Source organism: Patiria miniata, unplaced genomic scaffold, assembly GCF_015706575.1.
Source record: "Patiria miniata isolate m_02_andy unplaced genomic scaffold, ASM1570657v1 HiC_scaffold_3, whole genome shotgun sequence".
Classification (NCBI taxonomy): domain Eukaryota; kingdom Metazoa; phylum Echinodermata; class Asteroidea; order Valvatida; family Asterinidae; genus Patiria; species Patiria miniata.
Genome location: NW_024037069.1, coordinates 45,957,500 through 45,985,086, shown reverse-complemented (window position 1 = coordinate 45,985,086; position 27,587 = coordinate 45,957,500). Strand labels below are relative to the sequence as shown.

Below are 27,587 nucleotides of genomic sequence, written 5' to 3'. Positions count from 1 at the left end.
TGTGTAGCCAAAGATATTGGAATGGAAGGCCTTCGGGTCACAGTTTTTGGGTCAACATGAATTCCAGGCAAAATGGCATGTGCCCTGGCGTTTGTAAATTGTGATTTTTGTTGTTTGTTTGGTTAATTTTATTAATGCCGAATAGACACATGTGTAACAATTTAGTGCTGCTGGTTTATTTTCTTGCAAGTATCAAAACATGTGCATGACATGTCTATGTCACGGACCGTAGATCATCAATAGCGCCCTCAACGAAACCGAACATTGACTCCGATCCAGCACTTCAATTCACACCCGAAGTTCGTGCATGTTCGATTTTATTGAGGGCGCTATTGACGATCTATGGTCCGTGACTCGACTTTCTTACTACGATTTGATATTAAACTTGCCATGAAAAGACAGGAAGATACATATACTTTGTACTATCAAACTTACAGGGAAATAATTACAGGTTTACATGTACGTACACGTACGACTGCAATAACTTTCTTTCACTATACATGTATTTTAGCTGCTTTTGTTCTCACGTATTAAATATTAGGGTCATTTAGTAGGAATGTACATTATAATTCCATGCTTTCTGTTTTCGTATTTTTGATAAACCAGTGGTGCTTTCATTAATGTCTTACACTACATACAGCTTGGTGATATTTTTTATGTGAAAACACAATTGTACTTCATTATCTTGAGATGTACATGTCATGGACTTTTTCTTTCTTATCTTGCTCTGCTCAAATTTTGACCGGACCTCGTTATTTTTTATGTAGGCCTATCATCAGTATCACTACATTCCAACGCTACAAATCAGCCAGCAAAGTATCCCCAAAAAAAAAAGTCTAAGAAAAAACAACAGTGCATGTATTAAATAAGATAAGCCTGCCTCCCGAGTCTGGAAGCGTCTATATAAAGCAAATACACCGAAGTGCTCTCCCATTCAGTTGCACACAGTGTTATCTACAATGATTAGGCCTAGGCCTACCTAGAATCTCATTAAATTTATTCACTTTTAAAATGAGACTTGAAAAATTCCACAGACGTTTGTTTGTTCAATCAATTAGGCTATTTCTTCTTAAAATTTGAAATAAAATAAGCTGCCAGACAATGATAATTGTCCGAGTAGGCCCAAGATTTGAGGCTTTGCATGGTGGAGATGAAATGCTGGGAATATTAAATTTCTCAAACCAAATAACTGTTCTGAAAAGATAAGACCAGAGGGATAAAACTCCGTCCGGTTTACTCAGCCTCCGACAGTCTTCCGGCCGATTGCGTGTTTATTTTCATCAAACAAAAAGACACCCCCCCCCCAAGCCGTGCCCAGATAAGTCGGATAACCAAGTTATAATTTATAAATAGGCCCAACTTCCCTAAGCACAAGGTCCTTAGGCCTAGACCTTATTTTTCGGGCCGGTTAAGAATTGGTCTTCCTTCCCGTTAATTGTACTCCCACGTACTAGTAAATTTAACCATGAAATAAAGGAATACACTTCGACTTATTAAATCATTTTTAAATTACACACTAAATTCAACACTACAGACATGATATTTCCAATCTCTTTTTTGAAAATGTGGTGGCTCTGAAAAGAGCCGGTTGGTTTTGAAGACGAAGGTTCAGCGTTTATTTGGCAGCCTTGGCTGACTTCTTGGGCAGCAGAACGGCCTGGATGTTAGGCAGTACACCTCCCTGGGCGATGGTGACACCGCTGAGAAGCTTGTTCAACTCTTCGTCGTTGCGGATGGCCAGCTGCAAGTGACGGGGGTTGATTCTTGTCTTCTTGTTGTCGCGGGCAGCGTTGCCGGCCAACTCGAGGATCTCAGCGGCCAAGTACTCCATGACGGCGGCCAGGTAGACCGGGGCTCCGGCTCCAACACGCTCGGCATAGTTGCCCTTGCGCAGGAAACGGTGAACACGGCCCACGGGGAACTGAAGACCAGCCCTGGCAGATCGGCTCTTGGCCTTAGCGCGTGCCTTTCCTCCCTTTCCACGTCCAGACATTTTCAGCAAATTTCTTTCGGCAAATCAGAAAGCAATATCAAAACAGAGAATGACTCATAAAATGTGTGCTTCGCAACTTTATAGCCACCGAGAGGATTCTGAGGAGGATCCTGTGCAGGATTCTGCAATTGTCCAATGAACATTCGCCATTATCGACCAATCGCAGAGACAGCTGCAACGCGGCTGCCGTAAATTTTAGTGCCGTGTGCAAACAAGAGTGCCATTGACCAATAGCGAAGCACGGCATTTGGCAGGATCGCGAACAGAATCCCTCATTTGCATAGCGGAGGGTATATAGACGTCTGAATTGCAAGTTGCAGTATATTTTCGACTGATTGCTTTATCTCGAAATTTGAGAAGCATGCCTCCTAAGCCAAGCGGAAAGGGACAGAAGAAGGCTGGCAAGGCCAAAGCTGCTCCCAGCACCAACAAGAAGAGGAAGCGCAAGAGAAAAGAGAGCTATGGCATCTACATCTACAAGGTGATGAAGCAGGTGCACCCAGACACCGGCATCTCAAGCAAGGCCATGAGCATCATGAACAGCTTCGTCAATGACATCTTCGAGCGCATCGCTGGGGACGCCTCGCGCCTGGCCCACTACAACAAGAAGTCCACCCTCACTAGCCGTGAGGTGCAGACCGCTGTCCGTCTCCTCCTGCCCGGTGAGCTGGCCAAGCACGCCGTCAGCGAAGGGACCAAGGCCTTCACCAAGTACACCACCTCCAAATAAGAAGTGTACCGAACACCTTCAAATCTCCCGGCTCTTTCAAGAGCCACCAAATATTCAAAAAAAGAGATTAGTTTCATGTCTGTGCAAATGCCTAGGAAATAAAAGTGATAAAAATAAAATTTTAAGGTTTTCGTTTATTAATTAAAAGCTTGACAATCATTGGGCTTTTTTTTTAACAATTAACATGACATCCAAAAATATAGGGAGGGAGTGGGGGGAAAAAAGCAGCGGTACATGTACACAATTGCAATACTGAGGCCCAATTAATTAATACTGAGATGTCGGGGACTGATCTAGTTAGTTTCAGGAAACGCGCGGGGTTGATCATTAGCAGCAAGGGGTTGCAACCCCAAAAGATCAACCACTGGATGTAATGATGTCAAGTTTATGTGCACTTTGTTATAATACAGGGGTGTGAAATCTCAGCTTTATGTTTTGGATTTCAGCTTTTTCCCCTCACTTGCTGTGTACAAAAGTACATGTATAGGAGATTTCCAAAGTTCAGCTTATTTACACCTTTTCCAGCTGTTTTCAGCTATTCTTTATCAGTGGTCACTCACACCCCTGTGTATATTACACTTACAGACTCTTCCCAACCTGGCTAGGCTAGGCTTGTACGTACAGGAAAGTGCAGGTCAAGAAAATGTGATGTCATCATGTCTAAGGGCCGGGCTATTGGGGGGGGGGGCCGGGGGGGGGGGGGGATTGGGTAATTTATTTATATGTGTTTACATTTTCCAAAATTCTTATGGGGGGTGGTATAAGAGAGGCACTGCCAACGGCCTTGAGTGAAGTCCTGTTTCTGTTTCTGTTTCTGTTCCATAAACGTACAAACACCTAGAAGGTTGTCGACATACGTGTGACACACCCCAATACCCCCCCCCCCATGCCCCTTAAAGTATTGAACTGCACTGCAAGTAAAATACACATATGCCGAAGCCTACGGTACCTACAAAATAAACTTTTTATATCCATGCTTTTATTAAAGGGAAAATACAACATTTGCAAACATCAAAAAATAAAACTACCAAATCATTTTGAAATACCTTGCTGGACTGTTAGTGAATGACAGTGTAAAGCATCCTGTAAAATCATGGCACCTGGTATACTGTCATTTTCAAGAAAAGTGCTATTTTTGTATCAATTTCCAACGCTGATCAGCCGATCAGCGTTGGAAAAAACTGGCTTTTTTTCAAATACTGGCCCCAATTGACCATCGCACTTGTTTGCAATCGATTACACACCTATGAACGGGTACAAGCCAGCTAGACTGGTTCCCTGACCTTACAATTCCCCAATGTATGTAAACTGCTCTGTTTCTTCTTATATGGAGTCAGGGAACCAGACTACAGGAAAATGATTGTTTTCTTGGTTTTTATAGCATTTTCGAACCCAAAACCTCAAAAAAGTCAGTGTAACTATATTTGCTATATATTTCCAACCCCCCAATTCCATCCATTTCTGAAAATTACAGCAAAAGCAAATGATGTATATTCCCTTTAAGACTTCAATTTTCAGCAGTTTCCAACTGAACTGTTAAATTACACACTAGCGAGTGTTTCCCCCAATTTTTCACTACGTGTACTTTTTAATCTTTATATGCTGTGTTAACTAGAGGATTTTGCGATCAGTATTTGTTTTATCAATACAGAAATCTCAACCCCCCCCCCCCCCCAAAAAAAAAAGGGGGGAATAGGGGGATATCCTCCCATCCCACTCTTGATTTACATTACATGCCACACAACTTATAAGAAGGAACAATAAATGCCATGTATATTGTTGTGTTTTATTCAGAATAAAGGTGTCCATACAAGGAAGACTTTGTGCATTACAAATTTACACTCAACCAAAAAAGAAAGACCCCCCTTAATACTTGTTTGTCTAACTCAAAAACTACTAGGCACATCTTGCTCAAATTATGACTGATCAGTACAGAAATTCCTTAGCAATCCAGCCATACTCTTTGTTTGGCCAGTGATAATGTGATACAGTGATAATGTGTACACAATTATGCAATTTATGACAAATGGTACCGAAAAAATTGCACTTTTGTATACGTGCAAGGCGAGTGTGAACCACAACTTACACGTAAACAAAAGTGCAACTGTTTTCGGTATCATTTGTCATAAACTGCATAAATTTGTACACAGTATCACTGTTTTGGGCCAAATAAAGAGTATGGCTGGATTGCTAAGGAATTTCTATACTGATTAGTCATTATTTGAGCAAGAGATGCTCATAGTTTTCAGTTAGACAAAAAAGTATTGTAAGGGGGACTTTCTTTTTTGGTTGAGTGTACTTGTTAGTCTATACACAGTGTACTTGTACAGGTTTTTGTGCGTTCTTTCAAAATAATCTAACCACAGAAAAGAGAAAGCCAAGATTATACATGCATGTTGAACTATTAAAATATGTACATCAAGAACGATCCTTTGACTTAAACGCATACTTACATTTCTCAAAATATATTTTAGGTATACAACTCAACCGTTTGGGAACCCAAAACTTTCAAACTCCAGAGTTTTGCTACAATACACAGAAAAATCTACATGAAATCACAATTTGTCGTACATGTAGAATAACCTAAAATTAAATTCCTTTGGTTGTAAACCATTAACTTTTCACATACACACAAAAATTCTGAAAAATTGTTACATCACGTCTCGGAGACTGCAATTATACTGGTTGCATGTCCAGTCTACTTTTCTTCATATTTTACTGCGTTGAATAAATATTACCTCATATACACTGCATTGTATAAAGTTCTACATTATATTGCGTGCACGTGAAGGGCACTTGCATGGATCGTGTGCCTTGCGACTGAGAAGGAAAGCTCAAATTTCAACATCAAAAATCTGTGATTTAATTTATTTCTTGCATAGTGAGTTAAAACCCTTTATCGTTTTGACTTTATATTGGCACGATGTAACAAACAACTGTTGACTGCTGTGATGTGGGATATCGCCCTTCGGATGCATAACACCCCCCCGGCTTCCATTCCATATTCCACATCACAGCAGTCAACATTTCTTAATTGTATCATGAAAAGTGTAAGATATATGGAAACAAATTGGTAAGTCAAGATTTAGAAGGGAAAAAAACATGAAATACTAGTGTTGATTCTGGGCCGTAGTACTATTCAAAACTTGATCCAGATCGTATTTTGAGTTACAGCAAATTCATACTTGGTGTGACTGCGAAAACAAATCTGTGATGTCCCATCAATTATTCACACTGTGAGTTTAGGTCTGCACGTTGCAAAATTCACCTTCCAAAATTCACAAGGCTTGCGCTTGGAATGAGGTATGAACAGCATTCACATGGCTCGAATTTCGAATAGAAATTTCATTTTCGAAAGAAACTCTAAATTTCATTACCAATATATAGTATTGACCCCTTTTCCCCAATAATTTGTCTTGGATATAAGTTTTTATGAGAGGTCAGTTTACACACGTTATCATCAAGAGGTACCAAAAAAAAAATCATATTTAAAGGTAGTATTCAACATTTACAAACATCTAAAAACAAATCTACCAAATTATTTTACTTGACTGTAAGTGAATAATAGTCTCAAGCATCCTGTGAAATCATGGCACCTGGTGTGCTGTCATTTTCAAGACAAGTGAAATTTGTGTACATCCATTTCCAACAATGGTCGGCCCACCACCGTTGGGGAAAAATACATACATTTTTTTTCAAATACTGCCCCTAATTTATTAAATTTAGTTAGTCCACATTTTGTTTGCAATCGGTTGCACATCCTTGAACAGGTGCAAGCCAGCTAGGCAGTGTATTAACATATTTGCTACAAAATACTAAACCCAAATCCACCCATTTCTGAATATTACATCAAAAGCAAATGTTGTATATTAGGCCTACCTTTAAGTTACGTCAGTAATCCTGGAATGGCCATTTCAGTTTTTATCTGACAGCCCGGGCGAAGTTCGCCCTCGGATCTCGGCTCCTAATCTTTGACCATTTTGAAACTTATAGTGTAAAAGTATCCATTGAGAGTACATCTCACAACATCTGTACATGTCAAATCAATTGGACAAATATTTATTTTGTAACCAAGGAGGAACACAGACATCCCTTTAACTTTACCTTGTTTTTGACAAGTAAAAAAAAATGCTAAATTTCAAAGCAATTGGCAAGGGATAGTTAGGATATAAATTCAAACTATGTAATAGTAATATTTCCAAGTAACATTAATTAAAAATTTGAATTCTAATAAAATGGTCTCTGTACACTGTTACCAAAACTACTACCCTAGATACATCTGGGTACATATATCTAATTTAATACACTTTACCATCACCTATTTCTCCCTGCTCTATATGTTAATATGCTTCACATCTGATAAAACAGTACTAGTTTCTGCAAAAACGTTGTGCAAGTTTCACTTTTAGTGAGTTATAATGTCATTAGTGAGGCACTGCCGCTGGAACAAACTTTTGCCAGGGGGTGCTGGAATAAAGAATGGACAAAATTAATGCGAAAGCGGAGCGCAAAACCATTACGTCGTGGCTTAATTTTGGAATATAGATGCTCTGTGGTGCAATCTGAAGCGATTCATGGCCACTTTCATTTGACTTTATTAGCAAAAGTTTTTTGAGATTATAAAGACAATTTATTTCATTATTTTGTTTACAATACACTGTTGTCCTTAAAACGTAAACTGTGCTGAAAAGTGGAGAACGCTGTATTTTTATCTCCATTTTTGGTTCCATTTAATTCTGGAAAAAGAATTGTATCACTATGCATGACATCGCATGTAAATATTATTGTTGCAAGGCTGCTTTCTTGCATTTAGTAAATTCCTTCGTGTCTGTTTTGTTTTATTTTCCGAGCCCTTACGGCGTGGGGCCACAGGGCCAGGGGCCCGCTTTAAGGCCCCAGAAAATGTTGGATGTTCTGGATGCACTGTGATGAAATATACAGAAGTATACTGAAACTTATAAAACCTGAAAGGATGTTTTTTGGTTAAGTTAAAACAAATGGTTCCACTGGAAGCGGATTTCTGTTCATATAAATATTCACATAGTTCCAACTCACCAAACGATGTAGCTCTCGATATATTTGCAGTGTTATTTGTTTGTTACAGGGAATGGCAAATGTAAAAGACTGAAAGACCAAATGCATCTTTATGTTTATGATCGGCAGATGGCAAGTTTGGGGCTGGGCGGGGATTTATCGGTCTACTGACTTTTTATGAGGAAAAACTTGCAGAGGGTAAAACATGAATAGCTTTTTTTATTAAAACGAAACTACACTGGAATTTGCGCAAAGCATGACTAGCTTCAATGAAAGCCAATTCAACTACCATTATGTTGGAGTTGTGTGTGAACCTTGCTATTTGTTAATGCTGTGTACAGAGTGTTAGCAACGTCATGCAACTTTTAAATGTAAAGAAAAACCCTTCAGGGGAAAGGTATGAACATTTGCCCCTATTGAAAGATCGAATGAAAAATATCCTGGCAAGCATAAATCAACTTTGCCACCATTGTCATGGCCGAGGTTATTGCTTTCGGGTCAAAGCTTCCATCATGGCTGAAATATCATAGACATGTCATGATTTTAGATACCTTGAGAGAAATATCGATTCTGCACTGCCTGAAAATTTAGAAAATACCTCCTCTTGATATTTTACAGTTTTTGTGCAAGACGTTTGAAGCGCCGTGCTTAGCCGCGGCAAACTAGAAACGAACAAAACGAAGGAGATATTTGTAGAGCAAGAAAAATGTATAGCGTAGCGGCGCAATTTCATCGTCATAGAACACTACTGGCTGGAACAAATTTTTTTTCGGGAGTAGGGGGTGCTGAAGCATATTCCAGCACCCCAATCCAAAAAGTTGGGGGTGTTGCAGCACCCACAGCACCCCCCCCCCCCCCCCCCCCCCCCCGTTCCCGCGGGCTTGTAGTGAGGTACATGTATGTGCACATCAGTAAGCCTCTGTACTGATGACGTCACACTTTGTTTACATGTGCACTTTCCTATGGAGCCAGTGGGGGCCACGATCCACTCAGCGACATAGGAAAGCACACACGTAAACAAAGTGTGACATCATCAGTACGAGACTTATTCTACTCATTGACATCCGACAAAAATTCAAATTGCAAGGACAAAAAGGCCTTTGTTAAAATGTCCCCACATCCTAACATCGTAACTGCATTCACTAGCTAGTGATCTAGCTTTTTACCCCTTATCAGACAGTTCCGCTTTTTTTTTTTCCAACATTACACTTTTTAATACAGCTCTGAAGTGGTTTTTTTGTAAAGGCCCAGTGTTCAGTGAATCCTGCAAACTATACCCAATCATACGAAAGGCAATGTGTGTGGCACCTCACTCATCACATTTAGTTGGCATGACTGTGAGCTGGATGGGAACTTCAGGTGAAATCAGACAACCGTTTATTCAGTTGAGAAAAGTTTTAGGATAACCGGATTTTAAAATCTCTTATTCCTCCCACCACTATTAACTGATGTCTGTTAATTCTAGTCAGCTAATAACTCGCTAATACAGTTCTACTGATATTTTTTTTGGGTCGATATCTGGAATGCAAGGAGATCTTGCAGTGGACTGAGAGCTAACTGCTAGGCTTGGGCAACTGTGTCAGAACCAACTACAATAAACGATTCCACACTCTGAATCTTCCTGGGTGGAACAGTTATTCACCCGAGCCCAGTGTGTCCTGCCCCAATCATTTATCCCTTCAGGATGTTCTCTGGCTTGGTGTCCTTCATCTTGAGGTAAAACTCCTCCCAGGATCCGTCAAACACCGGCACGTCCTCCTTGCCGGCCAAGAAGGCCCCCATGGCCACGATGCAAGCCGAGATGCCCGACCCGCACGACGTTGTGATGGGCTGGCTCAGGTCCAGACCAGCCTCGGCAAAAGCCTCCTTGAGCGCCTCTGGAGATTTGAACTTGGAGATCCCATCTTCTTCTTGGAGCAGGGTCAGAAAGGGCAGATTGATGGCATTGGGCATGTGACCGGGCTCGATGTCTGTTGGTTTGAAGAGTAAAAGTTAAAAGGACATAATTTAGTGAATATGCAAATTATTTCCGAGTGGAAAATCAGCAGGATCAAAATTCAATCAGATTAAAATTTGATACATAAGAGAAATCCATACATTTTCAGTACTACACTCAGGCCAGCCTTTATATTTCATACTTGATAACGCACTCTCAGCCCGTGTCTGAATCACATGGCTATGGCCGGCAGTAACACACCAGTCTATGGGAAGTGGCTATAGCCACTAGTCAGTGGCTTCCACAGTGTGTAGTGCGAGTGTAGCAATGGGTTTCGGAATTCAGACACAGCCTTACATAGAAAAACAAGTCTAAAAGAATTACAATTCAATGGAGGCCATGACCTCTGTGAAAGTCTAAATGTAAGAGCAGTGCTGCCCTTCCACAAGGCATTTTCTATCAATTTTCCTGTGTCCATTGCATTTGCAGTAAAATGCAACAGAGGCAGAGCTAGAAAATGAACTTAGACTGTAGCTAAGATCCATGATACCTTTTCGAGGTTCCGGCATCTCTCCATTAAATCGCCCCTTGGGTCGAGCATCCGCCACTTTAAACGTCTCCGCCTCCAAGTTTGCCTCGATGTCCGCAAGGCTCTTGTACAGCTCGGGAACGAAAGAAGGCCTGAATTTTACCGGGTCAACCTCGGGAATGACGTCGGTTGTTTCGTGTCCTTCTTTGATCCAGAGAGGAAGACCGCCTTCCATGACGGAGACGTTGTTGTGTCCGAATACACGGAACATCCACCAGACCCGGGGAACCGAAAACACCCCAAACTTGGCGTTGTTCTCGTACAAAACTACCTGGGTATCATTGTCGATGCCCAGTTTTCCAATAAATTCTGCGAATGCATCCGGACTGGGGAGGGTATGGGCTAGGTTAGTAGACGCGTTGCATTTAGCAAGCTCGAAAAACAGGGCCCCGGGAATGTGGCCCTCCTGATACTCTTTCAGGGGATCGCGTTTGAACACGGGAAGATGCCATGATGCATCAATGATGCGGAGATTCTTCGCTTGAGAATTAATCTGCTTGGCAACCCAGCTCACGGAGACCAAAGTGGAAACTTTCTGCATCTTGACACTACAGAGTGTTTATTTTGGCGTAATTGGCTTAGAATGATTTCAAGTAGTTGAATTGCAATGTGAGCAGATTATGCTAACTATTGGACAAAGTTCACTTTCAAGCTAGGACTAGTGTCTAGCATGTCTAGTAATGCATATGTGAGATTAGATAGTAATCCAAACCAAAACCTAGCCATTCATATCATAGGCGCTGGCCCGACCCGTACCACCCAGACCGGCCCTACACCTGTTTTGGTCTCTACCATTATGACTAGGGTTGATTTAACACCATTGGCGTCACATGCACCGGTATTAATATTTGCGTACTTCGTTTTCCTCAATGAGAAATTCGAATATTTCGATTTTTCTTTCTATTACGTGTGTTTCGATATTTCGTGTATCACAAAATCTCTTCTTCTTTTTCTTAACAAATAAAATTGTCCTCCACGTGTACAAATAAAACACCCCCATGGAAAAATTGGTTTCGTCTAGTCAGACCCCTGTTTTTCATTTGCCGTCTTCTGAAACTGGATAGTGAAGTCTAGACACCACACCCAGTCCTCTGCCAAAAAAAAGTTGTCGCCCCAGGCCCATTTCGCGTTGACTGACCAGAGTCCGCGAATTTCTTCGACTAAAATAAGCAAATTTTTCAATATTTTGACTCAAAGAAACTAAAAGGTAAGAGCGTAGTGTTCGGTTATTCTCAGTATTTGTTCCTAAGGAATTTTGTGTGGATTTCGGTGGAGTATTTTGTGACAAATGATCCAGTCCAACAACCAGGAAGTTGCAAATGCAATGACAAGTTGTGGGAAGGCGGGGCGCGCACGGCGGCGCTCTTCAACTTGTTGTAGCGAGCCCCATGTACATGTACGTATGTGCTGCGCCACACCAATCTGCATTTCACTAACTTCCGCATTAAGTTCTGGTCCTCTGTGGATTAAGTACTACAAAGAAAGGACGGGGTATTATTTTGGAAACAAAATGTTGCAACCTGACGCCACTTCCGCGATTGTGTACAAAGTCTATGGAGAGTCAAGAAAATTTTCTGGAAAGATTCCCATATCTCATTATCTGGCCATCACTTTTCACCCTGTGCACAAACTCTATTGTATTGGACTGGTCTGAACATTTCTGAGTGTTTTCTCAGTAAAAATTCAAAATTTGTCACTGCTAATTTTGACTTTTTAGGACATAGGCCTATAGGCTAGTATTATCACTTTCTGATGGCTGATGTGATAGGTCATTATTTTAAGAGAAAAATAAGTGATGGCCAGATATGGGAATCTTTGATTTTTTCTTTCCAATTTTCCAAGTATTTCCTAGTCCGAGTAACTAGGACTCTACGGATCGCTTTTTTAACATTTGAACATGATCGGGCGATAGTAGAGTCCTAGGTATGTGGCCGTATATGGTTACCATTAACGTGTTTTGACCATTTTCACTCGTACCCCCAATCAAAATCGTCAGATTTCACCACAAAAAAGGTCTTCAAACTGCCTTATGCGCCCCTGTAGGCTTCAGTGGGAATCGGAAATACAAATGGTGGTGGTTAGGTTCACATACCTTAGAGAAGAAAAGAGAAATTTCACCTTCAATTCGGAAACCGAGCCTCGCCGCTGCCTGCACATATCGCATACACGGCTATGCGATATGTGCAGGCTGCGCTGTTCAGGAAACAGTCGCCGGTGTACGCGTGCACACACGATATGCTCAACTGTGAATGCAGGCGTGCACTTCGCCGGCGCGTCGTACGTCATCAGTTTGACCTCACAATTTGAATGAATCGTACACAACAACAACATTGAAGATGGCGGTTATCAGCACGACAGCTCGGCGACGCTCGGTTTCCGAATTGAAGGTGACATTTCTCTTTTCTTCTCTAAGGTATGTGAACCTAACCTCCACCATTTGTATTTCCAATTCCCACTGAAGCCTACAATTCCCACTGAAGCCTACAGGGGCGCATAAAGTAGTTACTCGGACTAAGTATTTACCAACAAAATTGGAAATGGTTTTCAGTCCCAGATTCATGTCTTATCATCATTTTTGCAATGAATGACCTTCATTGAGATGATATATGAAGAAAAAGTGGCGTCGGGATGCAATATTATGGCGATCATGAAGTGTAGGGCCCCTGTTAAGTTTCAATCAAATTAGAGTCAAGGGTGTTTTTATTACTCAAAAATGACCTTTTCAACCTAAAGCAGACTTCTCTCAATATAATGACACCTTTTTTGTAATCTTTGAACAGTTTCTTGGGGTAGAAATTACGATTTTCCTACGCGGTTTACGGTTGGTGCCGTGCGATTCAGCGCGCCTTGTGCGTTCACGGTACATCACGTACATCGCGCGGTGATCGTCATCTTTATTTTCGTGTTGCGTTTTGTCGTCGTCATCATCACTTACCCCCAAATTTCCCTCGAAAATTCAAAACCCTGCCCTTTATCTATGACACACCTGCATGTTCTTAATTTAATTTAAAAGTGGATTTTGTTCCCTTAAGGAACTGGGCCCGTAGATACACGATCGCCAATATTCTTTCCTTGTGTAGTTACGAGAAATGTTTCTCTATCTCAAATTCATGGTTTTTGAACATAACTGTCATGTTTATTGTTGAAATACTTTTGCCAGAAATTGACCTTGCCACAAGATGTCAAACAATGAGAAGTTCAACTTTGAGTTGGGGCCAATCACCTGCCATGCTTGGAACAAGGATCGCACCCGTAAGTCCCTGTCCAGTTGTATCCTAAGCTTTAAGATCAAGTTTTCTTAAGTTGGACCCTCCTTCTCTTAGTGGGTCAGGTTCAATCAAGTGATATTGCCCATATCCAAGACAGTGCGTACTGACTGTACAATTGTTTTTCACATTCATTGGATTTTAGCTTTATTTCATGGACAATATAATCTCGGGCTTATTTTTTTTTCATAGAAATTGCCATCTCACCTAACAGCCATGAAGTGCACATCTACGCCAAGAAGGGGTCCAACTATGAGAAGCTCTACACCTTGAGTGAGGTGTGTATGAGGCCAAGTAAACCTCCAAAAAATACTTTTTCGTCTAGGCTTTTTGTGGAAAGAGGTGGCCCCCTTTTTTTTTCCCCAAGATGGCCGATTTTCCAAGATGGCGGATGGATTCTTCCATTTTCTCACCGCTTTTGCTGATACTTTTGTATACAAAAGAGCCTTCACCGTTTCTACCAGAGATTGAACTTCCATATATAACTACATGTTCGCTGGAAACATAAAAAAAATATATATATATTGCAAATGTATGATTTTAAAAAAAAAAGGACCAAAAGAGGTGGGCGTGGGCGGGAAAAAGGAACTTGGCGAGAAACTGTTTGATTTTTTGGGGTTTTTTTTTTTACTTGGCCTTTTTAAAATACGTGTAGATATTTACTATTAGCAAATCTGAATCCTCTTTCCATTTGACAAGTCTAATTATGTACTGTGTGCCCATGTTAAGATGCGCAGGCCTCGCAAAATTTTGTAAAATGTAGTTGCCCTTCGGGCAGGGGTGCTTAAAATCTGGTTGCCCGAATTTCATTTTCAGTTGCCCAATAAAGAACTTTTAATATTGCCCCAAACATCAGGCCAAAGCCTAATAATGTACATGGCTGCTTTACCTGAAGTGGCTCAGGGCTGGCAAAATTGGCTGTCCGACGCTCCGGGACAACCAAAATATTTTGTACTCAACTGCTGCGCTATCGCAGTTTTGCAAGCATGCGTGGCCGGCAGTGGCCGACCGTGGCTGCATGCTAGGTACGGTACCCGCGCTCTGCGCCGCGCTGGTACATGGTGTACAGCGGTCCGGTCATAATATTATTGGAAACACACGTACACATAGGATTGCATTTGCTGCCTACACACATTACATATGCGATACCTTACTGCATGATCTAGCCGGATTGTACGTACAGATTGAGATTTACCGCTGTTCTGTTTTGGCTGGTACCCGTTATTGGTTTATGCGCATATGCGTACATGGCGTAGATTACCAACATCAAATGGCGATAGCACAGCAGCTTAGTCAAAATGTTGATATCATGATTATTGTTCGATGCTGTGCACATGTATGGGATTCTGGAACATTCGAAAATCCCATGGACTAATATAAAGTGTACAAATGTGTGAGTATTGGTGGAAAAAAGTCCTTGCCCATCGGGCTGGCAACCTGGAACTTTTGGTTGTCCGACAAAATATTTTGCTTGTCCCGAGACGTCGGGCAGGCGATTTCATGAGCCCTGATGCGTTCCAATGTGTACACACTACAGGTTTGTGAATTCTGGTGAAAGTTGGGCCTGTGTACTCTATCCATACGCAAGTGAACCAGTGTGAATGGTGTGTCCAGGGCCAAGGTTCACAAGTCATTTGGGTGTAGCCTTAATATCAACTTGAACTAATGGTTTGCTGAAGTTTCAAACACAGACTCAAGCGTAATCAAGAGCTGAATGAGATTTGATTCCGAATTGATTTACTCTCTTTCATTGCAGCACTCCCAACGTGTGACAAGCATCGACTGGGCCGCAAACAGCAACCGCATAGTTACCTGCGGCACGGTGAGATGTCACATTGGTTTGATGTTTTAGAACAAGACAGCTGTGTCAGTAAATACTTTAACGTGAAAACAAAACTTGAAAATTTATCTGGACTGTTAAGTAGCTTGCAACAGAAAGGCAAAATTAGACACAAATACTGTTTGGTCAAAATTGATGTAGGCCAATCAATTTTGAGCTGGTACGTACACTTAGAATGTGCTTACAGTACAAAGTTTGTTTTGGCAAACATTGTTCATGGTTGGTAAATGTCCGATGTCCAAATATAATTTTCTCTGGGCATGAGAGTCGTGTGCAGTTTGAACCTTTACAGTCGCAGTCTTTAACCCTCCTTTTGTTTGATCAGTCACAGACAGTCAAAAAAAAAATCAATCCTGTTCCCTGCAATGCCTTTTACACAGGCTAGTCACCAACAGTCAGATCATGTTTCATGTAGGCACTGTGACAGTCACATTCCATCAACAGACAAAAGCAGGTGACTGGTAGGCACAGCTCGCTTATTAATCTCCTACAGTCAAAGCACAGCTATATCAGGTTTCATAACAATCACAGCCAGTCAATCCTGCTTTATGAAGGCAGGGAACACTCAACTGTTAAACACAGTCACTTGATCTATTTTGGCTGCTGGGCTGGCTTTGTTGAAATTGCCAGCCAGAGAGGGAGGGGTAATGAATGGTATGTTTTCAGATATTTCAAATATCTGAAAAATCTCTAAAAGATCAACTGATTTGTTATTACTCTCTGCTTGTTTCTTAAGACAAAGAATGAGTGTTTCACAGTAGGACTCCTGTGGTTCAAGAGTCATGGCATCATCTGATGTTGTAAAGTGCTTCTGGGCAATCCACGGTTACTCACGTTACATTTTTTATGTACTTTTGAGTTTCCTTGGGCTGTAATTACCGTACTGAAAAGGTTTAATAACTGTTATCCCCATGGTGGATGGAGTAGACCTAGACCTACCTATAAAGCACCAAAGATGACATCCAGAAAAATGTGTTATGTGTGTTAAACAAGACGCACAAAATTGGTTACTCACGTTACGAAAATGTAACGTGAGTAACCGTGGAATTGCCCTTCTGTATATTTTGCTTGAGTTCCTCCATCACCAATTACATGCATGTACGACCAAGTGACATGGGTGTAAGAATTGGAGGGTACAGCAACGGACGTCTAGCTCTTATTTTAATAGAGCTGCCTCTGATCTGAGGGGGGCATTGTGAAGTTGGAGTCCTACATGTTCTGCCAGAAAAATGCCTGGACCAATTTCATGGCCAAGACCTCCAAATTTCAACTTTGATTTGAGAAAAAATCCTGTATTACTTTGGTTTCACATGAATTCATGTCTAACCCTAATTCCCTAGGCCTTTTTGCTAGGATGTAGTATCAATCCTGCAAATCCTCCAATTGGCCTCATGGGAAAATAGCATAAAGCCTCTATTCCTGCAAATTCCTCCATTATTTCTTGAATATGGTCTATAGAGGGGTGACCATTGCCTGAATCCTGCAAAATCATGCGGCAGTGACTGTCAATATGTTGAGTCTTGGCCAGTGTCATCCTGGAGCAGTGCGGAGGATTTCAAACATAATCCAGGCCAATATTTATGCATGGCTGAGCAAAAAGAATACAAGGTCCGGCCCAAGACATTGACAAAGTGCTTCCTACGAAATCAGTAACGCACTTTTGCCATGTAACCTCAATCCTCCAAATGCCTCCACTTTTTAGGGTTTTAACGAACAAACAGAATTATGCAAATTACTTTCTGTTCTTGTTTAACTGACAGGATCGTAATGCCTATGTGTGGACACTCAACGGCAGTGGTGGATGGAAACCGACCCTCGTGATCCTGCGTATCAACCGCGCTGCCACCTGCGTTAAGTGGTCACCTCTGGGTAAGTTTTCCCACTCACATTTTGCTAGTTATATTGGAGCTGACTATCGAATATTCGATTATCGGGACCGAATACCAAACAGCATTTTTTTCGACTCGGATATTCAGTGTTAGTGGTCTCGAGGAGATGATAAAAAAAGGTCTCTGTTGTTATTTTAATCGTATAAGTTGAATGGTTGTATTAGAGAGGTTTCGCATGCAAACGGATACGTTAAGAGCGGCGGATACGTCATCAGTTATGACGTCATACGCCACTCGCTATCTGCTAAACGTGCAGACGACACGCATATCTCGCTCGCTACACGTAAGTAAAAAACGGATAGCTAAACGTAAGTGTAAGCATATCCGTTCGCTTGCGAAACCTCCCTATTGTTTTTCAAATGCCACACTTTTGTCAAAGCTACTTTCGTGTATGATTTAAGAGCTTCCATCAGGAGTACAGGGATGTAAGTCATTCTGCAATTGCCTGATTTCAGGCATTTTTTTAATTGTAAATAACATATTGGCATGATACATGTGCACCATATGTCTCGAATTCCAGGCAAAAATGTCAGAGTCCACTTACATCCCTGGAAATATTATCTCAAATTTCTTCAGAAAATCCATCAACCTTTATATTAATTTGACAAGGTCTTTGTCAATTTTCGACCAGCACATGGATGCAAATCCCAATCGGCTGCCAGTTTAAGCTTGTGCATGCAAAAACTTGATCAGTGCATGTTGAATATTCGAGTAATCGATCAAGTTTAAGTTGGAATAATCGAATACGAAATTTATTCGAAAATACACAGTTATATTAACCTTTCAGTTCTAAGATTGGGAGATCTTAGCTACTAGTAGAAAGAGATTCTCGTATCATCAGCATATATCACTAAATTAACAGGCATGTGAATACCTGTTAATGGTCATTTAGGGAGACATTTTGTAATCATTAATTATACCTCAGGGAGACACTGGACATGAGCATGGGCGTCGCCAGGATTTTTTCTAGAGGGGGGCAAAACATATTTTTCCCAAAAAATGCATGTATTTCTCAATATATTCTCGATTTATCAGTTTTAGAGGGGGGCAGAGACATTCCCCCCCCCCCCCCCCCCCACCCGTCAAAATTTTTTTTTTGCTTTTCCAGGGGGGCAAGTGCCCCCCCCCCCCCTTGCCCTCCACTCGACGCCCATAGACATTAGGGAGACATTTCAATGTCTCCTTAATGTCACAACTCCTATTTAGAGGAATAATGTTATTGTCGCAAATAGGTTAGATCAAGTGCTTGTGGTCCAAAACATAAATGTACTGAAATTTGTGGGGGTAGGATAAGGTAAAATTGGGGTTAGATGACATTAAAGATGGAAACATTTTGTGCACAAGACTATGGGAATGTCTATCAAATACCCATTTCCCCTAATCAGAGTATATTTTATAAATTCCCTACTTCTATGACATTTTTTGTTGCATTGCTTGACAGAGAACAAGTTTGCAGTTGGCAGTGGAGCTCGTCTGATTTCTGTTTGCTACTTTGAGCAGGAAAATGACTGGTAAGTAGAATTCAAAATAAATTATCATAGTAAACCAATCTTCTCCAAAAATACTGTCTTGGACCAGGTTAGTTTGCTTGAAGTGACTTGGGGTTTTTTTTGGTCTGAATTGTGTTGATACAGGTGGGTGAGTAAGCACATCAAGAAGCCGATCCGTTCCACCGTGACCAGCCTGGACTGGCATCCCAATAACTACCTACTGGCTGCTGGATCTGCTGACTTCAAAGCAAGGTAAACACATGTGTATACACATCTATGTGTTGATATGATGCCTGTTCATAAGAGCCAAAAAAAGACACATGGTTGTGCACATCAAAGAGCAAGTTTAAGCAAGGACTGTGGTTAACCATATTCAATTTTGAAATTAATAATTAATAATTTCACAGGGAGTTTAGTCCCCTTACTATCTTTCAACCAAGTATGTTTTTCAACAATAATTACGTCAGTTACTTTTTGGATAGCTGAAAATGAGGGACTGTAGCTTTAAATTGAAAAAATGCTGTTCGGTTGATGATTGGATGTTCCAATATTCAGTATATTCGGCACAGCTCTAGTGTCGAGACCAATCATTAGTTGAGGATTGCGTACGATGAGTGCTTCTTGTCTTACTCTCCCCAGGGTATTTTCAGCTTACATCAAGGAGATTGAAGACAAGCCTGAAGCCAACTCCTGGGGCAAGAAGATGCCGTTTGGCAACTGCATGCAAGAGTTGAGTGCCGGAGGTGAGAGTTAAAGTTAATTCACCATAGAGCAGTCAAATTTTTGCATTGATCGGAGATGATCAATTTTTGCATTTATCGGAGATGATTCATAGGGAGTCAGGTTGGCGTAGTGGTACTTTCCTCGCCTTCCACCGCTGTGACCTGGGTTCGAATCCCGCCTGGGCCAATATGTGGATTGGGTTTTCAGTACCTGCCTGATTCCGTGGGTTTTCCCCAGAATATTCTTCTGGGTTTTCCTCCCACCGCTAAAACTGTAACTTCTTCTCATTGTCTTCTCTCCACAGGTTTCTTCTGGCTTGCGAGCTACAGTGCCTAGGTCGCTTTTGGGGAATCCTTGGTTTCATTACCAGAAATGATTAATAATAATAATAAACTTTTCGGAATTTTATTCAGAATTCCGACCTTTTTTACGTTTTCTTCCGAAAGTCTGATTTCTCCAAGAGTTTTTAAAGTTAAATTTCAACGATTTAGATGAAAACGTCATGTCTGTGTTGTGAGCGAAATTGTTATCTCCTGAACCATTCGTCAGTACAGTCGACTCCAGTTACTCCCCTTACTTCAGGAATCTTTGGACCTACTAAATTATCTCCTATTAGCCGCAACCTTGTCTTGATGTGGAGAGCCATTTTTCCCGCTCACACTGTTCAACCAATCATGGATCGTAGGTGTTTTTGGGAAAAGTATACCGTATTAAAGTAAGATGTATAATGAATGAAATACATACAATATGTAGTAATAAACATTGCAATGTAATAAGGCCAAAAAAATAGTTCTGCTTTCAATTACATGGCAATTGAAAATAGGGTAGGTAGGTAGGGAATTTTGTTTTTTTTGGGGGGGAATTTTTGTGCACAATCATATGGAGGTGTCTGCGTGTAGGATTCAAGGGTAAAAGGTAGTAATTGATGGTTTTCGGGTTTTTTTCCTCATTCCCCCCCCCCCCAAAAAAAACGAAATTAGCGTAGGGGCTGTCAAAATAGGGTAGATAGGGTACCGGAAGCAGAACTAGTTTTTATTTTCCTAAAGTTATGTTTTTAAAGAAGATAATAAAACAGACTGACAACACAACACACTGACAACACAAGCCACTGACAACACACGCCTGGTCATACAGAATTTTGAACCACTTTTTCCCCCAGTTTTCAAGCAAGCACATTCGACTCACACTCCACTTTTTTTATGCCCCGCGGCGAAGCCGAAGGGGCATACTGTTTCCGCCTTGTCCTTCCGTGGGTGGGTGTGTGGGTGGGTGTGTGGGGGTGTGTGTGGGTGGGTGTGTGGGTGTGTGTGTCCGGACAAATCTTGTCAGCACGATAACTTGAGAAATACTTAACATATGAACTTCAAATTTGGTCTGTGTATTGTTCTTGGTAATCCTAAGAGGCCTATTGCATTTGGGGCCGAAAGGTCAAGGGTCAAGGTCACAGTGGCTGAAACAATAGAAATTTTGTCAGCGCGATAACTTGAGAAATACTTTACATATGAACTTCAAATTTGGTTTGTGGATTGTCCTTGGCAATCCTAAGAAGCCTTTTGTATTTGGGGCCGAAAGGTCAAGGGTCAAGGTCACAGTGGCTAAAACAAAAGAATTTTTGTCAGCGTGATAACTTGAGATAAACTTTACATATGAACTTCAAATTTGGTTTGTGGATTGTCCTTGGCAATCCTAAGAAGCCTATTGCATTTGGGGCCGAAAGGTCAAGGGTCAAGGTCACAGTGGCTAAAACAAAAGAAATTTTGTCAGCGCGATAACTTGAGAAATACTTTACATATGAACTTCAAATTTGGTTTGTGTATTGTTCTTGGTAATCCTAAGAAGCCTATTGCATTTGGGGCCGAAAGGTCAAGGGTCAAGGTCACAGTGGCTGAAACAATAGAAATTTTGTCAGCGCGATAACTTGAGAAATACTTTACATATTAACTTCAAATTTGGTTTGTGGATTGTCCTTGGTAATCCTAAGAAGCCTTTTGCATTTGGGGCCAAAAGGTCAAGGGTCAAGGTCACAGTGGCTAAAACAATAGAAATCTTGTATTTATTCTGAGATCATAGGGATTAGGGATTAATTCATATAAAACCTACAGAAGACACTAATGCTGTCAATTAATGAACGTTCCATGTGACCAAGGTACATGTAAGTTGATGTTAAAAGAGTGGTGTTATGTCATGGGAACAGTCACGGTTGCGGGGCATTTGTGTTTGTAAACACACCTGACTTGTTTTTTTCAAAGGTTATGGTGGTTGGGTGCACAGTGTATCCTTCAACGCCGACGGTACCCGCCTGGCTTGGGTCGGCCACGACAGCACCGTGTCTGTGGTCAATTCCATGGCTGACTGCCGCACCGGCGTGCTGAGGAGTGGTAATCTGCCGTTCTTGACCTGCGAGTGGGCGGGGCATCACTCCCTCGTTGTTGCTGTAAGCAGTCGCCCATTTTAAAATCTGTTACGGCTTTTTGTTTAGGCAACTCATCAAATTGTGTCCCACCTCGATACTATTTTATAAGATTATTGGTTTCAACAGTTTTTATTTTCAAAAATGATGCTGATCATAAGAATATGAGCAAGAAACTTCTGCCATGGTTACCCTCCTCTGGTTTTTTTGTTTTTCTTTCTACCATTTTAGGAACAGACAAGGATCTTGTAAGGTGCAGGTTCAGAGAATTGGAATATTTTCCAACTTTTGTAGAGATTTGTTGAAGTTTCAAAATGTAACAGACTATCCTGTCTTCCCCAAAAAGTTCAACTTCCAATAAACACAATTTTCAAAGAAATGTAAAGGATTTCCATTTTTTAACAGCTGCATCACAACTTGCCGACGTGTTACAAAAAAAATCCCTGCTTTTTACACATGCACATTCGCGCAGTAGATTAACGGTTCGGTTAGTTTCGGTTTTCGACCTGAAACCGACTTTGGGTTGGGTCGGGTAAGTTTATCCTTCATTTCAGACGGGTCGGTCGATTTCGGTTTTTCACAAGAAGGCTTAACCGACCTGACCCGATCCGAAATTAGCAAACGCAAAACCAAACCGACCCGTCTGAAATGATGGGAAAACTTACCCAACCCGACCCGAAGTCGGTTTCGGGTCGGGTCGGTTTCATGTCGGGTCGGTTTCAGGTCGAGTTTGTACAACATGAGTCTGGAGTATTGATTGGTATAAACATGCAGTTTTTTGTGTGTTAAATGTGTGTGTAACTGAATGAATGTTTTGTTTAATAGCAGTGTTGTAGTCCGTAACATGTTATCACAAGTCTATCACAAGTACAGTCGAATCTCGTTAGTACAAACTCTGTTAATACAAAATTCTGGTTATAACAAACATAAAGCCTTAGTCCCGACTGTGCATTTATGTGCACAATGAATGGGATGGATGTTCCTCTTAAAACAAAATTTTGATATAACAAACAATTTGGCTAGGTCCGAACGAGTTTGTATTAACGAGACTCGACTGTAATCACAAGTTATCCAGTCCTACGTCAAGTAACAAGCTATTCTAATTATTTTGTTTTGATTCATCCTCTGTTACTTGTGACTGGAGTTGTAAGGGACTTGTGACGGACTTCTGAGGGACTCGACTGCAGCACTGTTTCTTCAGATAATGTAAACCAATAACCCACGCCTAATTTCTTTCCCAAACAGGGCCATGACTGTGAGTTGATCCTGTTCAACGTTGATGACTCGGACAAGGTTACCTTCGTGGGCAGGCTGGGAGTGGTGAAGAAGAAGGAATCTGGTAACCTCAGGTAAAGTACCATGTCCCGGACCTTTCCGAGACCTTTCCAGACCCCTCTCACTTTTATCAGTTATTTAAATTTTAGAAACAACATCATTCAAATAGCTGTGCTACTTGACTCAGATCTGACTGTCCATTATATAAGAATTTGTGTGAGGTCTTGGGAAATGTCTCGACTACAACACTGGCATGCATTCTGTTTCCTATGGATGGAATGTGGAATGTTGTGTAAAATGCAAACCCCTGAGTTTTTATCCTTTTTATGTTCAAAATGAAAAGGAGAAACTAGGAATAAGTGCTTTTAAGAAATATATGATTTTGATGTTCTGAAAATCTTATCCAAAGCCCAAAACTATTAGGATCGCTTTGTGTCACCTCCATGTTGCATTGGTGTATTTGGTTGTTGTTGTTTTTTTCAAAATGTGACATCATATCATACTGGTAAGATGATGGAAAGAGGTTTGTAATTTGAATTTTCCACTTTTGAATACAAAAATCACATTCAAGTTTTCAAATTGCCGAAGGAAAAGAAACACAAACGTTTTCTTTATGACAATGAATATCAGTTTGTCAGCCACCCTGAGGTTACAGTGTATGTCTATGAAAGACTTCTCTTTCCGTAGCAGATTTGTCATGTTATATTTTACTTTTTTTTCCCCAGTGCCATGGCCAAGTTTCAGCAACTGGACAAGAAGGCAACCACAGACCAAGATACAGCCAGGAGCTCTGTCCACCAGAACTCCATCACGTAAGTTTTGGCTATCAATAAGAAGTCCTACCTTTTTTGTTTAAGTTTAAGTTTAACCCCAAATCTACTGCTAGTGGCCTCAACTACTAGACAGGACAGATTTGAATCACGCATTATATCTAAGCTTTGCAGTCTGTACCAATCAACCTTTGTTGCAATATGGCACGGCAAACTTGTAGTGTTAAAAGTTACTCAACTCAACTGTACTTCTACTAGGGAATCTTAACTTTTAAAAAAAACTTCCATTATCCTCAAGTAAAACCCCGTAGTTAAACCATTGTTATGAACTGGCTTGTGTACAAGGTGTAAATAAGCGATTAGCGAGAGACCTATACCCTTTGAGATTTAAATTTGAAAAACATCTGGTACACTGACTGGCTCAGAATGCTTGGCACATTTTAACTGAATTCTCCAGACCAAAGACACTGTTGCTAATCACATGATTTGGGGCAAGCTCTTGCATAGTTACGTGAGAGACGCTCAACACTGATACAGTAAACTCCGGCTATTAAAACCATAATCGTACAACTCGTCAAATCGCTCAAGTTGGCCGTCTGACTAAAGTCCTGATTGTCCGTAATGCATTTCCATTGAAATTTTTTATTTCTAAGTCGGCTTTTATAAGTCGCCATTTCGCTCAAGTCGTCGTGTTACTCTTGGTCCCCTTTCCATAAAAAGCATTACAAAATCCTTTGTGTTAGTCGGCATTCAACAAATCACGCATTGGCATCAACTTCCTGTACTGCGGTTGGCAAAGTGTCGAGTGAAAAGTGGTTTCGCACGGCCCGTGATCGCTGCATGCATCGGTGTTGAAAAAGGGTGTCCTACTGCATACATCGCATATGCACCGTGAGCATATCAATACCAGTACCCCCTCTAGGCTGTACGCATGCGCTCTGTCCATTTTGGGGGCGTCTTATTGAATGATTACTGCTGCAGTCAATGCGTGCGTGGTATATACCAGACCACGCACGCATTTAATTCGTTACTGTGCACGTACATATGTATCATGGTCTCCACTATCAATACCCCAAACGTGATGATACAATTTGAGGATTAATTTGCTGGATTCAACTCAAGCATTAAGGAGATAATCCAGGGTAAATCGAAGCCAATTAGTGCAATGAATCATGTGTGCAAAAGACCATTCATGTAAGTCGGCAAAATGACGATTTACAGCAGAAATCGGCATTCACGTAAGTCCGTCACAAATTCTCGGGTCCCGAGAGTGCCGGTTTAGTCAGAAGATACTGTACATTGTTCACAATGGGTGAGAATGGCACAAAGACCCCAGACCATGCCGGAGCTGGTGGTGGTTGCTAGCATAAGGCTTGCCCCGAATCATTTGATATAATTAGTAATAGTCTCTTTGGTCGGGAGAATGCAAAGTTAAAACGTGCAAAGCATTGGATTCAGTCAGCATTCCAGATTTTAGTCAAATTTAACTCGCAAATGTCTTATTCAACTAAATATCAACTCGTACAATAATGCAAGTACATTTTTTTTTGAAAACTTTTTCATTACATTGACAGTCAAATCTCCATCCACACTGGTGGCAAAGAGAACATCTCCAAGCTGACTTCTACTGGCGTGGATGGTCAGGTGGTCATCTGGAACTACAAATCCCTGGAGTCCGCTGTGGCTGGCATGCGTGTGTAGAAATATCACACCCCGAACCAGGCATTGGAGTACATGTATACCCTGATGGGGATATACCCAGAGTGGAATGTACCCTGATGGGGATATACCCTGATGGTGTTACACCCTGATGAGGATATTCCCTGCAAGGGTCATACCCAGATGGGAATATCCCCTGATGAGGATATACCCTGAAGTAGATTAGTAGATCAACAATACATATAGCGCTAAGAAGATATACAATTAATGGAAAATATTAGACCTATCCCAGTTAAAAATTATACCACATTTACATGATAATTCTTAGAAGAGTGTAAAGATGTACATGTAAAGATATACATGTAACTCATTATAGAGCATGTCGAGTTAAAATGGGGGGATTTGAAAGTTTGATTTTTAATCTTAATAAGTTATTGTTTTCTTTCGAGGGAATATTTCCAGAGAACATAAAGTTATTTAAAAGTATTTTGTTATTTTGGTTTTCTTTTTAGAATTGGTGGTTTTTATATACATTCCATATTTCACTTTGAAATGCACAAACACACAATTGGTTTAAGTTGTGATGATGCTGTAGGAAAACTTTGAACGAGACTTGATTTTTCATTTTTAAAAGAAGGTAAAGGTTGAAGTGTGAGGACTGTACACATTAAAAAAAATTATGGCCTTTAATTTGTCACTTTGAAGGAGAAATCTTCACTTAAATAATAGTCCCATTTTGGTGCAGGAAAATTTGTAATAAATGATTTCAGGTTGGCTGTGCAACATGTCGAGGTTCCTACCCGTTTTTAATTGTCGACTTGATTTGATCTTTGTGGTCGATGTTCTCCAAATAACCTATATTTCTAGTTTTAGTTGTGTCATCAAGTTCCTGCAGTGTTGTAGTCGAGTACTTTTTTCCCCGAGTACTGCCAAGTACTTAGGTTACCGAGTACGAGTACTTGTACTTCTAAGTACAAGTACGATTACTTCTATTTCCGAATACGGCCATACGGCTAATAGTTCATTGTGCGGAATTGGCCCAGGCCCAGTCAGACCGATATACAGACCCACTCACGGCTAGCTGTTAAATGCGTTTGTCCGAACGCGCACAGAGGAAAATCAGGAAACATCGATTTCTCCGCGAGCCAATCAACCATTTCAAACGGAAATTATCGATAAAATAAGGCTGTGGTATTGAGTCGAGCTATAACATTTTTTCGAGTACTGCTATCACTTTGATAATCGAGTACAATTTCGACATGTCGAGTACGAGTACTCGAAAAAAAAAGTACTCGAGGAGTACGAGTACCGAGCCCAAGTTCTTCACCACCCTTAAGGCTTCCCGAATCCATTAAAAGCCAGCCCTTGCCTATGTTCTTTTAGTGGATATTGCCTCGAAGAGCCCCATGCCCGTTGCAGATCAGCGTTTCAGAGTCCCGTTTGAAACTTAAGACTGTAGGCGGAGCACAAAACAACAATTTGGAACATGAGTCTAGCATTAAGGAAGTGATCACAAATGAGTTTATTAGTGCACACATTTTTTTCACAGCAAACATACCTTCATAGTGTAACAAAAAAATAACCAAATATATCAAGACAATTTATGCATTACAATAGCATTACTGTTTCCTAGTTTGGATCTTACAATTTTGGTGAAGTATTCTAAACAATATTATCCACTTGATTTTATCAAATCTTAAGTTGCTAAAAAGTATAAAACACTAAAAAGATAATCCTCAAAGAATGTGAATCATTTAATACTAAACACTGCACACATGAGATGTACAACTGTACACTTACATTTTGGTGTTGGCCCTTGTTTTTGACAACACTCCTGTTTCAAATACTCTGGTAAAACTTAAGATAATCCTGAAATTACCTTGGAACTTTGTAATTTGCCATTCAAGTATCATTAAGAATGACTTAAAACAGATTTTTAAAATTGGTCATGAATAGGTATTTTGCTTTTCATAATCACTCTTG

General features: G+C 40.8%; 4 protein-coding genes across 5 annotated transcripts; 2 read left to right on the top strand and 2 right to left on the bottom strand.

Annotated features, from left to right (window-relative positions):
- Positions 1-500: 500 nt before the first annotated feature.
- On the bottom strand, positions 501-2,061 carry LOC119737728 (histone H2A-like). The gene has a single exon (XM_038212283.1). The coding sequence runs from the start codon at positions 1,991-1,993 to the stop codon at positions 1,616-1,618; it is 378 nt and encodes a 125-aa protein (XP_038068211.1). The 5' UTR covers positions 1,994-2,061; the 3' UTR covers positions 501-1,615.
- A 240-nt stretch (positions 2,062-2,301) lies between these two features.
- Positions 2,302-3,178, top strand: LOC119737729 (histone H2B-like). Its single transcript, XM_038212284.1, has one exon. It carries the CDS (start codon positions 2,355-2,357, stop codon positions 2,721-2,723), a length of 369 nt encoding a protein of 122 aa, XP_038068212.1. The 5' UTR covers positions 2,302-2,354; the 3' UTR covers positions 2,724-3,178.
- Positions 3,179-8,953: 5,775 nt separating this feature from the next.
- LOC119737655 (3-mercaptopyruvate sulfurtransferase-like) lies at positions 8,954-11,078 on the bottom strand. The gene is made up of 2 exons (XM_038212145.1): positions 10,244-11,078; positions 8,954-9,727 (listed from the first exon to the last, which is right to left on the bottom strand). The coding sequence occupies exons 1-2, from the start codon at positions 10,821-10,823 to the stop codon at positions 9,429-9,431; spliced, it is 879 nt and encodes a 292-aa protein (XP_038068073.1). The 5' UTR covers positions 10,824-11,078; the 3' UTR covers positions 8,954-9,428.
- A 279-nt stretch (positions 11,079-11,357) lies between these two features.
- On the top strand, positions 11,358-26,403 carry LOC119737654 (actin-related protein 2/3 complex subunit 1A-like). 2 transcript variants are annotated; one of them, XM_038212142.1, is made up of 12 exons: positions 11,358-11,489; positions 13,443-13,534; positions 13,741-13,826; positions 15,305-15,370; positions 17,149-17,257; positions 18,719-18,788; positions 18,912-19,019; positions 19,407-19,510; positions 21,740-21,924; positions 23,146-23,249; positions 23,901-23,987; positions 25,520-26,403. In XM_038212142.1, the coding sequence occupies exons 2-12, from the start codon at positions 13,462-13,464 to the stop codon at positions 25,644-25,646; spliced, it is 1,119 nt and encodes a 372-aa protein (XP_038068070.1). In that variant the 5' UTR covers positions 11,358-11,489; positions 13,443-13,461; the 3' UTR covers positions 25,647-26,403. The 2 variants fall into 2 exon arrangements, with proteins under 2 accessions (XP_038068070.1, XP_038068071.1); XM_038212143.1 differs by having other exon boundaries at positions 11,380-11,489; positions 13,439-13,534.
- Positions 26,404-27,587: the final 1,184 nt, after the last annotated feature.

Coding starts and splice junctions, on each gene's coding strand:
- LOC119737655 (XM_038212145.1), bottom strand. CDS start 10,823: ATGCAGAAAGTTTCCACTTTGGTCTCCGTGAGCTGGGTTGCCAAGCAG. Junction 9,728..10,243: donor GATGCCGGAACCTCGAAAAG/GTATCATGGATC, acceptor TCAAACCAACAG/ACATCGAGCCCGGTCACATG.
- LOC119737729 (XM_038212284.1), top strand. CDS start 2,355: ATGCCTCCTAAGCCAAGCGGAAAGGGACAGAAGAAGGCTGGCAAGGCC.
- LOC119737728 (XM_038212283.1), bottom strand. CDS start 1,993: ATGTCTGGACGTGGAAAGGGAGGAAAGGCACGCGCTAAGGCCAAGAGC.
- LOC119737654 (XM_038212142.1), top strand. CDS start 13,462: ATGTCAAACAATGAGAAGTTCAACTTTGAGTTGGGGCCAATCACCTGC. Junction 15,371..17,148: donor GCATAGTTACCTGCGGCACG/GTGAGATGTCAC, acceptor TTTAACTGACAG/GATCGTAATGCCTATGTGTG. Junction 23,250..23,900: donor AAGGAATCTGGTAACCTCAG/GTAAAGTACCAT, acceptor TTTTTTCCCCAG/TGCCATGGCCAAGTTTCAGC.